This window comes from Hipposideros armiger, unplaced genomic scaffold (assembly GCF_001890085.2).
Source record: "Hipposideros armiger isolate ML-2016 unplaced genomic scaffold, ASM189008v1 scaffold_11, whole genome shotgun sequence".
Lineage (NCBI taxonomy): Eukaryota > Metazoa > Chordata > Mammalia > Chiroptera > Hipposideridae > Hipposideros > Hipposideros armiger.
In genome coordinates this window covers 1,351,010-1,364,315 of record NW_017731361.1, presented here as the reverse complement: position 1 = coordinate 1,364,315, position 13,306 = coordinate 1,351,010, and the positions used below count along the sequence as shown (strand labels likewise).

Here is a 13,306-nt window from a genome sequence, read left to right as displayed (position 1 = left end):
AAGCAACATCCTCCACAACTAGACTGAAGAACAAAACAACAGCAACTTGTCTGTTCCCCTTCCCCTGATTCCCCAGCGCTGTTCCCCTCCCCCAATTCCCCAATAAAATCTTTAAAAAACACAACAAAAAAACGAGGCTTGATTTATCCATGAAACTGGAGCATATTTAGAAGTTATACCTTATTTGACAGAAAATGGGATAAGAATGAATAATTGAGTGTGAGTTGATTCATACTTTATTCACAACTGAAATTAAAGATCATGTAAAAATCTGAAATGACCAGCCCAAATTATTTATTGACTTATTTTTTTAAGATTTTATTGGGGAATTGGAGGAGGGAAACAGCATTGGGGAGTCGGGGAAGGGGAACAGACAAGTTGCTGTCCTTTTGTTCTTCAGTCTAGTTGTGGAGGACGTCGCTTCATTGGCCCATGTTGGTACCATCATTGCGCTCTTCCCCAGTGAGACAGTTGCTTGCCGGCCATTGAATGGCCATTCATGGTGGCTCATGGCAGCTCACGAAAGCACACGCCAGCTACCGGCCAGCCCTGCTGCAGCCTACGCCATAGCGGGCAACTCACAGCAGCCCAGCTCCAGGTCAAGCTGTTGTTCACCATCTCAGCTGCAGAGGGCGCAGCATCACTGGTCCTCATGTGGGATCGGAACTGGGGGGCCCTGCTGCTCAGAGCTGGTGTCCCAAGCCAACTCCTAACCAACACGCCACTCAGCCGGCCCACGAATTATTTTATCATTACTGTTATTATTAGAATAATTTAAATTGGAACTGGAACGGTGGTACCTGAACCCTCTAAGGAGGCAGGAAGGAGTGCAGACTTTCAGACACCCAGAAACACGGTCAAAGTAAGTTGTTGGCCTTCTTTCTAACATCACTTGAGTCCTTGTTTCCTCCAAGAAGAGTACAGCCTTCCAAATCCGGCCCCAACCTGTCTTTCCAGCAGCATTTCCTGCCCCTCCTCTCCTTACTTCCTGGCCACACCACCATCATTCACTGGTCCCTAAACAAAGGGACCACCTGCCTTTGCACTTGCTGTACCCTTTGCCTGCAATTCCTCCTATGAACTCCCAGTCTTCCTTTCACAACCGGTTCCTTCATCTCCTCCTCCTTGACAGACTTAGTCATTCTCTGTTCCATACACACCTCTAATATATCATTACACTGTAAGGTAATTATTTATTTCCAAATCTCCCCCCACCCAACTCTGTGCTGTCTCAGACTCTGTCTTGTTTATCTCTACATGCTCAGGTCAGGGCCTGACATAAAGTCAGTATTCGACACATAGTTTTTGGATGACTGACTGAGTGACTGAAGGAACAGCATAGACTTTGGATGGCCCAGTGCTGAGTGTGGTCCCAAGAGAGTTATCCAGATGGGGGCTCTTCTTTCAGAGGTGTGCTTGTTCAATCCTGGCACAAGAAAGCAAACAGTCTGATCCAAGAATAACCGACAAGACCACCTGGTTAACACCAACTCAGTAATAGGCAGAAGAAAGAAATTTATGAGAAAGGCTTTCAGCCTAGTAGTATGCCTGAGTTGTATTGGTAATGGGGATAGAGAGATAATTCAATGATGGGGGCAAGATCTCAAGAGTTCTCTAAGAAAAAGTTGAGGGAGCTTGGTGAGCTAATAAAATAACTACCCTTTCTGAATTAAAACAAAAAACAAACCTACAGCCACAAAATTTAGAAACCAGCAGCTGCTCACTAGTGCTTCTACCCTGCCAGCCCCAACAGACCATCCACCTACAGGGAATATTAAACAGCCAATTTGTGTCCACTCAGCAAAGAACCTAGAGTCCTGAGTCCTCAGAAAATGTTTCCTTTCTTTGTTTTTTTAGCACTCTTTTTTCACACCTTACAATTGAAGGGGCAGATATCTGCAGGGGAGAGAATACTCCATCAGAGGACCTTCATAAAGACCCCTACACCACACCAGTTGTAGAAAATAATTATTTGCTTTCCTAGTCTAATTTTTTCCTTTCATCAGTAGAATGACTTTCTTCTGGTGATAAAAAAAAAATGCCTGCTCATTTGGAAAATACAGAAAAATATAAAATATGAAATTAAAATGTCTCATAATCCCACCAGAAGTAACAACCATTACCATTTGATGTATGCGTGTGTGCACAAGCATGTATTTTATTTTATAAAATTGGAATATGTCATACAAAGTTTCATGTATTACTTTATCACTTATTATTATATTGTGGGCATTTTTTCAGGTCAATAATTGTTTCAAAACATGACTTATAGTAATGACTGCCTAGTAGTCCACCATACAACAATTTATTTCAGCCATGGGACATTTATGTTGTTGCTAGCTTCTCTCCATTACGAATAATACTGTAATTAACAGCAGTCCTAGAAGAATTGCTAGGTCAGAGGGCATGAACTCATAAGGTTCTTGGAGCATGCTCTTGAAATTGCCCTCAGCAAAGCACGTACCAGTTTATTGTCCCTCCATCAGTGTGTGAGAGGTTCGTATGTCAAAGGACTTTTCCTCCTTTCACCATGTGTGTAAAAGATAAGGTGTTTTTCTACTTCACACAATGAATATATATTTTGTAATCAAAAAAGAAATTCATGTTCTTTTTTTCAAGAAGAACCGTTAAACAGATGGGGAACCTGAGACCCAATGGATGAATAACTTAAAGACTTGCCTTATGAAGCCTAATAGTTGGGCCTGAGGCGATTGAAAGAGTGTTTCTGAGTAGAGCCATGATGCTTCTGAGAAGAAAATTCCAAGGGCCTTGGTAGTTTCATTAACCAAAAATGAAACCTGGCTCTGAAGAGAATGAAAGATGATTCTGAGAAGACAATTTGGGAGAGTCATTACAAATCCGAGGGGACAAAACCGGTTCTGAGACTGCTGTAATGGAACTGGAAGCTGTCACCATTCGAGAGTTTCTGTTTTATAGGGACTTGGGGGCAATCAAAGTTGTGTTTGTGTCATTCATAGAAGATTGAGAATGCTCCCCAAGGCACTGCTTGGCCTCATCGCTGACCTGAGAAGACTTACAAAAGGTCAGGTGGACCTGAGAATATCAGATAGGTGGTTCTGAGAGGACAGTTTGAGATGGAACTTTGGTGCTGAGGTGACTAAAAATTGGTTCTGATAAGGCAGCTGGAGGAGAGTCATTGTTCCTGAGAAGACAGTTTAAGGGAATTCAAAGCTCAAATTAAACAAATTCAAAGATGGTTGGCAGGCTGGGGTGGTTTGGTTTCTCCTTCCCCCAGAGCCCATCCAAATCTCCTATACCAACAGGTCCACTGTAGGTGCTCCGTGAATTTGCTCAGTAAGTAAGGTGGAGTTTGGTTCTCAGGAATATGGTCATTAGATCTGAAAAGGTTCTAGGACCAGAAGTTGGTTTTGAGGAGAAATTAGCTTCTGCAGAGACTGAGATGGTTTTTTCTGAGGAGGACACCCACTGCTGGTTTTGTGGAAACGGAAACTTCTGGGTTTGTTTGGGAGCTGAGGAGGCACTCTGGCCCAGCTGGGCAGCCTGATGTACCTGGGTCATAGGGATGGTGAAGATACTTCAAGATAAATTCATTTCCACCCATCTGCTTTGCTGGATTTCTGAATATCCCTCCCTCAAAATGAGTCCCAAGTGAGAGTCTTAGGAGGGCCTTCACCCCCACTATCCCAGGGTCAGCTCCTTGGCCTCAAGTTTGCAAATCGGTGCCAGGGTCTTAGAGGATAGGTCTGCAGGATGAAATGAATGCTAGGAAGCCCACCTGGAGAATGGGCACTCAAAGACAGGGAAGCAAAAGGTTTTTTTAAAATCTAGCTTTACTGTGGTATAAAGGATTTAAAAGTAGCTTTATCGTGGTATAATTTACATACCATAAAATGCATCCATTTTAAGCATACCATTCAATGACTTTTAGTAAATGTACAGAGTTGTTCAAAAATCACAATCCATTATCCCAACATTTCCATCATCCCCAAAATAACAAACAGATTTGAAGTGAAAACCTACTCTTTCCCCCAGCACCTGGCAACTCTAATCTGCTCTCTGTCTCTATAGATTTGCCTTTTCTGGACATTTCATATAAATGCAATCATATAATATGCACCTAACTTCTTTATAATAACGTTTTTGAGGTTTATCTATGTTGTAGCACACACCCATATTTTATTCCTTTTAATGTTCACCAGTATTTAATTATTTGGGTGTACCACATCTTTTTTGTCCATTCACCAGTTGAATAGACATTTGGATCATTTCCAGTTTTTTGCTATTATGAACAATGCTGTTATGAACATTTGCATACATATCCTTGTGTGAGCACGTTTTCATTTCTCTTGGATAGATACCCAGGAGTGGAATTGCTGGGTCATAATGTAAGTGTATGCTTAACTTTATAAGAAACAGCGAAACCATTTTCTAAAGTGGCTGAACTGTTTTTACACGCCCACCTGCAATGTATGAGGGTTCCAGTTTTTTCCACATCCTCACCAACACTTATTATTGTCTGTCTGGAAAAATTAATTATTAAAGATAATTTCCTAAAATAAATGAAGCCATTCCAACCTTAACATATACCCAGGCAGGCAGCAAGGGCCAGTTTACCAGAGTTGTAAACACAGACCAAGGCCAATCCTCTGGCCTCAGCTGCCCTTTTCACTCAGGCTACTCCACAGTCCCAGGCTCCCAGGGCCCAAAGAGGAGAGAGAGAAGCTGTGGTTATTACAACACTCATTATCTCAGAACCAAGAGGTGGGAATGTGGTAGGATAGGGTTTGTGACAACTAGTGGGTGAATGGGACCCATGTTGCGAACACCATCTGGGAAAGAGCCCTGAGGAGATAGTAATAAAAGGCAAAGTGTACAGATAACCTCAGGACTAGTCCCCTGGGGTAACATCCCACATCATGTGATCTTAGCCCCTTCTTCCTTTTGAGGTAGGAGGGCCTCATTGATGTGTAGCCCACTCACCCTCTATCAGATACTTTCTCTTTAGAAAAGCATCACCAAGGACTCACATCCCTTTGCCAAGCTGAATAAATTATGACAGCATATCTTACTTAGTCCCAGACAGCTCATTACCAGGAGGGTATAAACAAATGGGAGGGAGTTTGAAGTAGAGCAATAAAAATGATGAAGGGGCTGACTCTGTTTACGGGAGGAAAGCTTAAATGAAGCAAACCCCTTAGGAGGCTGGGCCCTGACTCTGCGAGTGTGGGGGGAGATGGGTGATTATTCTTTAAGAAGAAGGTAAGTGGAGACATGGTGGAAAGAGCCAGAATGGGGGGCTTTGGAGTAAATGGAGACACAACCACACAAAGACTTGTACTCAAATGTTTACAGCAGCTTTATTTATAGTAGCCCTAAAGGGAGCACACCCAAATGTTCATCCACAGGTGAAAGGGTAAACAAATTGTACTATAGCCATTACAGTGGAGTACCACTCGGCAATAAAAAGGAGTGAGCTATTTATATATAACGTGACAACATGGATGAATCTCTAAATGATGCAAAGTGAAAGAACCCAGACCAAAAAGGAGTACCGTTACATACTGAATTATTCAATTTATATGAAACGCCAGAAAATGCAAACCGATCTTTACAGCAACAGAAAGCAGATCAGTGGTTACCTGAGGACAGGGGTAGAAGAAGGAAAAATTATCAAGGGGAACAAGGAAAGTTTTGGAGATGATGGATAGGTTCATTATCTTAATCATGGTAATGGTTTCACCTGTGTACACATGTCAAGACTCATCAAATTGTACACTTTGTATGTACAGTTTACTGTATATCAATTGTACCTCTGTAAAGTTGCAATAATAATAATAATTAATAATAATACAACCACCTAAGTAATGAGGAGAATGGGCTTCTTAGAGAGAGCTCTCTGAAAAGGAAGATGAGACAATTCTACTTGGATCTGAGAAGCTGAGTGATCAATTTGGCCTAAGAGAACTTCTCAAGTCAGCTTTGCCTCAAAAGGCTCTCTCCTGGGTTCTAGTAATGGGAAAAGGGAGATGGGAAGAAAAATTACTAAAGTGGAGAGTCAGATTTGCTATCTGGGTGCAAAAATCTTATTAGCACCCAAAAGTTTATGGGTAAAATGTTGAAATCTTATTTGCTTGACACCTGGTTGTTAGATCTGGCCTCATTTTCTTTAGGATACTGGGGTCTTACTCTGCACAATCTTTCCCTCTCACACTGCCCTAAGTGTGGCTGAACTAGAGAAAACAGCAGGGATAGGGGCAGAGGGGGACATTGCAGGGGATACCTCTGAGCCTATAGTACTCATTTCTTGGTGTGTGTGTGTGTGGGGGGGGCTGAGTCGGGGGAGGTAGAAGGAAGCACACCTCAAACATAGCCTGACAGCCAGGCTAAGCACCATTCTGAGTGCTTAGAACCTTTCAAAATGGATGGCACTAAACAGTCCTGAAATTCAAGAAAAAAGACTCACTCTCAGGTACCGGGGGGAAGGGTCAAGGGTCCTTAGGACTTGGTTCTTTCTTTTACTTCAGAATCTGAACCTGTCCTTTGCTGGAGAATTTCCCCTGTCCCCTCTCCTCTACCACCCTACTCCTCACCATCCTTCTCCACAGTCCCAAAGCCCTAGACAATGTCCCCAGGTAGCAATCAATTGCTCAACATTATCTAGGTTCCTTCCCAAACCTTTATGATGACAGCTTTTATCAGCACTGCCCTGTGACCTTGGTTTCACATTTCCCTCACAGAAGCAGGAGTTAAAATGAGCTGTTTCCTTTTATTTTATACTATAGGACTGTAAAATGGGGCAATTTGTGAGTTTCGTCCTATTTTAACCATGCCAAGAAACTTGAGTTTGGACTGTCAGGACCTAAAGATACCCTGCTGACAGGACTCATAAAAAATTAGCTAGCAGGATGGGCAGAATTTCTCACCAAGCCATCTGCACCAGAATCGCCTGGGGTGCTTATTATCAAGGCCAGTTTCAGGACCCCATTCAGACCTCAAGAATCAAACGTGGAAATCTGATTCTGATGCACCATAATAACACAGGAGACCCTCTGCTTTAAAGGAACAGATTCTCTTTGCTTCTCCTTTCATAGTTTATGCTTGCCATGTTTTGTTTCTGGGGAGTATGTGGGAGAAATTCTTAAGAATGTGTAGCAGGCATAGACTTGTGTTCCTGGGTCTAGAGTGAGATGGGGCGGGAGGGGTAGGTGGGGCTGGGAAGAGGTATGCCAATGCAAATATTGTCCCATCAGGACCTGGCAGTTTTGCCAGGAGGCTCACGAGGACATGCCCTTTGCTAGAGAATGTGGCTTGGTTACCCCTGCTCTAGTCTGAGGAGTCTGGTGTCATGGGATAGAGCAGAGAGCAACAGTGTTGGGGAGTGGGGGTGGAGGGAGGCTAGAAGACAAAGAATTGGGCCGATTCCAGGGAATTGCTGGAATTCCCCTGGTCCCAGGTGTCCATCAGTAACCTAGGACACCCTCAGCAGGGGAGTAGAAGGGGAGGCAGGTGAGACCCTGACTTCACTCAGGGCCTGATAACCATACCCAGGTAGGGAGGGGGGATTCTTCATTGTCCTTTATTTGGGGGGTCAGAAGTTGGGAGGGCAGCCGAGGCTTGGGAATTTCAGGACACCAAATCTATTGTACCCATTTGACCAATGGATGGCGATGTCTGACCAATTCACAGAAAACTCGCTATCAGGGTTGGAGGTAGTGCTTCCATTCAGTAATATATCCATCCACTGTCCCCGGCATATATTCAGCCAACACCCTTCCTGCCTCACATGCAAAGCAAGTCAATCAGGTTGACTCCTAGTTACCCTTCCCAACTCAATTTTTCCACATTTCCTAAGCCCCTGGGTGGGTTGAGGTCCTTCTCTGTGCTCCCATTGGAGCCCCATGCCTGCCCATATTATATAACATAACACTATGTTATAATATTTGGCTTGCATCTCTGTCTCCTCAACTGACAATCTGCCTTGTTGTAGCCAGCTCAAGGCCTCTCACAGAATAGACAGATGCTCATGTGCCCACAAAGACTGCGCCAGTCATGAGTGTAGACCCTCATGGGGCTCGGGCCAGAAGAACCTAGCACCTCAGGCCTCCTACACAACAGGTACAGGTTTGGTCTAGATGGGAACCTTAGACACCAGGCCAGACTCCTGCCCACTCTGTCCTGTGTCCCGGAAGCTGCCAAGGACGGCAGCTCCAGCTGGCAAGCAATAACATTTCTTCCTGGAAGGATTCTTGGCTTGCGAACTGGCCCTTGACTCTTCTAGGCTTCTTTTCCACCCTCAGGTTTCTGGAGACATGGATGGGAGGGAGAGGCTGAGTCAACTCCGGCTTTTACTGTTTCCCAACGCTCTTGTGCCTACCCCTTATCTCCTCCAAGTGTAGATGGCAGGAATTCCCAAGAACATAGATTTTCCCATCCTTTGGTAGAGATAGGGGAGGGGCTGGCTGAATATCTGGGGCCATGGGAACAGCACTACTTCTGACCACACTTGTTCTACCCCTCCCTCTGGCCTTCTTCAGCTTTAACCAAGATAAGGCCGCAGCCCACCAGATTGAGGAGGAACAGGCCCAGAATGAAGAAAAGGAGACCCAGACCCTGTCCTCATAAAGAATTCGCTCCAGTCACACACAGTGGGCATGATGCTGGTTGTAATATCCATGTCTCTGTAAAAGCCCTGCAAGCCTCCCCACAGGGACCGCAACTGCAGAGCCCGCCCCCTAGCCCAGGAAAGACATGTGCAACCACAGCTATTTTATTTTCCTTTTAATTTTTCTGAAGGATATACACCACATATCCCATAGGCAATAAAGCGCATTCAATGTGTTTATAAGCCAAACAGTCACTTTGTTTAAGCAAACACAAGTACAAAGTAAAATAAAACCACAAAATAATGAACTTCATGTTCATAACATACAAAAATCGCCGCCTACTCAGTAGGTAACTACAACATTCCAACTCCTGAATATATTTATAAATTTACATTTTCAGTTAAAAAAATAGACTTTTGAGAGTTCAGATTTTGTTTTAGATTTTGTTTTCTTACATTCTGGAGAACTGAGGCTCAGCTCAGCCCTCTTCCCTATTTTGCTCCCAAAGCCTCCCCCAAATCATCACTCCCTGCCCCCCTTAAGGCTAGAGGTGAGCACGTCCCTCACACTGGCACATGTCAAGCCATCAGCAAGGCGCATCACACAAAAGGCACCAAGACGTGAAACTTTTTAAACTAAAAGGACCAAAAAAAAAAAAAAAACCACTTTCAAAAAAAGAAGAAAAACCAAACCATATTTTGCCACATGTGAGAGTTACAGTCGGGCAATATTTACAAAAAGGTTAACGGAACATCACTCTGACACATGCTCTGATTAATACCGAGGACTGCTGTTTCAAAAAAAGCTTCAAACTTAATCGTCACAGCATCATCACAAAATAAAGGATCACCATTGGTTTGCTTGGCTTTTCTTTTTTTTTTTTCCCCCAAAGTGAGGACCTAACTCCAAATAATACAATAGAATATTCAAATTATCTTCACATCGAGAATACCCCAAGAAAAATGAAATCCATGGCACAGACACTGTACAAGGGTGTGGAGCTGGGCTCTGAGGGGCCCAAACCCTATTTTGCCAACTTGATTTTCTAGCATTGAAGGGAGCAAGGGGTCAGGCATATGGTGGAGATGATACTGAAATGATATATCCAAAATCCATGCAAATCAAGTTCTTTGGATAGAGGTGAAGAACTTGGACATGGCTGTTTCAGGCAGCTGAAGTCAAAGGAGGGGAAGAAGGGGAAGTGGGCAGAAAGGATTGTTGGCCAACAGACCTTCCACGGCTGACCCTGGGGTCAAGTAGAGGGTGAGGATTGGCTCTGAGAACCTCCATTTGGCCTAAGAGGAAACCCTCCTATGGCCAACTCCTCTTCCTGTCCTTTAAGTATCTTGTGTTTCTTTTTCTCCCTTTTCCCTTTTGTCCTCTTTCCCTTTAGCAAATTTCAATTGTCCTGGGAGAAAAGGTAGTTGTCATGTCTGAAAGCCCTGTGGAGGCGCTGAAGGAGTTGGTGACAGCTGAAGAAGGGAAGCTGCTGACTTGGGCTGGGAAAGCAGGGGGAACGCAGGAGTACGTGGTAGCCACTGAGGGCGAGGGGAAACCACTGTGCACAGGGGACGGGTAGGTCGAGGAGCCAGGAGAGGAGTAGGAGGTGGGCACGGGTGATGGGTATGAGGTGGTGGCTGGGGATGGATAAGAGGTAGTGACCGGGGAGGTATAGGAGGTAGCCACCGGCGAGGAGTAGGAAGAGAGGGAGGGGGTGGCGGAAGAGGCCACAACACCTTTGTCTGCTTTTTTGTCCTTCTGTCGCAAGTGGATCTTGGTATGCCTCTTGCGTTCATCGCTCCTGGCAAACTTTCTCCCACAGATGTCGCAGGCAAAGGGTTTCTCGCCTGTGTGGGTGCGGATGTGGGTGGTGAGGTGGTCACTGCGGCTGAAGTTGCGCATGCAGATGCGACACTGGAAGGGCTTCTGGCCAGTGTGGATACGAATGTGGCGGGTGAGCTCATCTGAACGGGAGAAGCGGCGGTCACAGGACTCCACCGGGCAGGCGTAGGGTCGTTCGTGGGGGGGAGTCTTGCTGGGCCGGTTGGGGTACTTGCGCATGCGGCTGGGTTTGATGAGTTGGGACTGGTATGTGGTATTGAGGGCCTTCAGGTCCTGGGAGCCCGACTGGGTGGCAAAGGCCTTGATGGTAGAGAGTGGAGTGAGTGAAGGCTGCTGGGTACGGCTCTCCAGGCCCTGGAAGGGCTTCTGGTCTGGGGTGCCGAGGCCCAGGTCCCCCTGCTGTTGTGGGAACAGATAGTCAGGAATCATAGGGACCTGGAAGCCACCTTTGGTAGCAGGGTAGGCAGGAGGAGGGTACTGGAGCGCAGTGCCTGCTGAGCCGGGATAGGCCTGGCCTTGTGGCTCAGGGAAGATGTCAGTGTTAGGCGTGGGGAAGGTGGGTGCAGCTGAGTAAATGGGGCTGCTGTCATTGGACTGCACCGCGCAGCTCAGTGGTGGGCTCTGAGAGGCCGAGGATGAGGAGGAGGCCGCTGGAGACGGTGCTGAGGATGAGGTGGCCGGTGGGTTGTTCATGCTCACGAGGCCGCTGACCAGGCTGAACAGGGGCTCTGGCCATAAGGTGTTGCCACTGTTGGGTGCGGGCTCCAGAGAGAAGCGGCCAGTGTAGGTGATGGGGGGCAGCCGGGTGGTTTGGCTGGGGTAACTTGTCTCCACCATAACCTTCTCGTTATTCAGAGAGATGTCAGGAAAAGACTCTGACAAGAGAGAGAGCGAGAGGGAGGAGGCTTAGTTACTGGAGAGCAATCACTGGAGGACGAGGAGGACCCGAGCTGCCAGGCAAGAGGTCGGGCGGCTACCATTGACAGTGCTGAGCTAGTTAATAATTGATAGCAGCAGATTGCAATGTTCCTGGACCCGCTCCAGCGGCAGAGCCCATTTCAACAACAGCTGACGCAAATACGGAGAATCCCCCTCCACTGCAGCTCCTAGCGCTCCGCAGCGGCGGCTGCGTGGCCAAGGGATTCCCGCCAGCACACCCTCGGCCACCGCTACTGCGCGTCCCCTACCCCAGGCTGCCAGGACATAACTGGCCACAGATCATGGCCCTTCCTTGGGGACAGGAAGCAGGCAAGACAAGCCTTTGGGATGGGAGGGGGGAAGGCCGAGCAGCTCTGCTCATCAAAACAAGCCCTCCCCCCCACCTCCACCCACCCACGCAGCCCCAGAGCTCTCCATCCAAAACGAAAGCTCGCTCCTTTGAGCACCGCTAGGGACTAGGAGGGTGGGGGTAGGGGTGGATGTCCCCAGGCATCCCTCTAACACATGACCCTGGGGATGCGAGGAATGGAAGGGAAACCCCACTTGCATCCCTGAGGTCCAGGAGCACTGCTGCGGTGACGGGACCGCTGCAAAGGCCGTGGGGGGAAGGATTGCACGCTAGGGTGGTAGCTAAAAGGCTAATAATCCTCGGCGTAGGCCACCGCTTACCTGAGGTCAGGTGTTCGTAGGGCTGCTCGCCCGCTTCCCCTTGAGGGTTGAAGGCGCCGCTGCTGCCGCTGTTGCTGCCGCCCCCTCCACCTCCACCGCCCCCGCTGCTGCCGCTGCTGTTACCGCCGCTGCCCTCGGGGGCCCCGGCGGCACCGAGGAACTGGGGAGCCCCGTTGCTCAGCAGCATCATTTCCTCCAGCTTAGGGTAGTTGTCCATGGTGGGCGAGTGAGGAAAGGAGCCGAACGGGTCGGAGATCTGCAGCGGGGACATCAGCTGCATCTCGGCCTTGGCTGCGGCCATCCCGGACTGGCAGGCTGGAGAGCTGATGCTGGGGCGGGTGGGCGCAGCCGGGGGCTGGAGCTGCGGGGGACACACTCTCCGGGCCTGGCCGGGTCACATGCGGGGCGCGGGACACACTGTGGAGAGCGCAAGTGGGGTTCCCAGGCTTGCCCTCGCCGCCGGCCGGTGTGGACGCGGCGCTGCTACCGAGGCTGGGGTAGGGGCCGGTCCTGGGTGGCGGAAGCTGGCTGCGACTGTAGCTGGTTGCGGCGACGGCGGCTCCCCAAGTTCTGCGCGCTGGGATCTCTCGCGACTCCCCGGATCCGCCTCTATTTGAAGGGTCTGGAACAGCACGGCCCCGCCTCCGTCGTGACGTACATGGCCATATATGGGAAGCAGGAAGCCCTAATATGGCAAGACTGGCCGGGAGGACCCGGAGTGACGTGAAGGCCCCTATCCGAGAGCGGTGGGCACCACCATCCCGCACCCGAGGCACGGCTGCCCGCTCCCGCACCCTGGGCGCCCAGGCCTTGAGAGAGCCTGAGGCTCAAGCCACAGCTGGGACTCCCGGGCACCAACGGCCCCGGAGTTCCCGAGGTTGCCCCCGCCCCTTCCCTCCGCCTTCTTCCCTCCTCCCGAGCCGGAAGCGGCTGGGCCAAATCGGGCCGCTCCAAATAAGGCGCTGCCCAAATTAGGTTTGTTCCGGCGGGGGATCCTTCCTGCTCCTTATATGGCGTTTCCGGGTCGCTGCTTGCTGCTCCCTGGCTTCCTCCCTCCTCTCTGGTCTCAAGCCGGGAGCCCGAACGCGCGCAAGAGCGGGGGACGCCCAGGCGGGGAGGGCTAAGGCGCGGAGCACTAGGAGCATCTTGGCTCAGGCTGCTTCCCAGTGGGGACTGGGCTGGGGAAGCCCGGCCCGTGGCGGGGGCGAGGGCGAGTCGGGCCTCCAATGCCCGCCCACCCACCTCTGGGACCGTGGGAGCGGGGCGGGAGC

General features: G+C 48.7%; 1 protein-coding gene across 1 annotated transcript; it reads right to left on the bottom strand.

Annotated features, from left to right (window-relative positions):
* Positions 1-8,745: 8,745 nt before the first annotated feature.
* EGR1 (early growth response 1) lies at positions 8,746-12,699 on the bottom strand. The gene is made up of 2 exons (XM_019660951.1): positions 12,036-12,699; positions 8,746-11,302 (listed from the first exon to the last, which is right to left on the bottom strand). Exons 1-2 carry the CDS (start codon positions 12,334-12,336, stop codon positions 9,975-9,977), a joined length of 1,629 nt encoding a protein of 542 aa, XP_019516496.1. The 5' UTR covers positions 12,337-12,699; the 3' UTR covers positions 8,746-9,974.
* Positions 12,700-13,306: the final 607 nt, after the last annotated feature.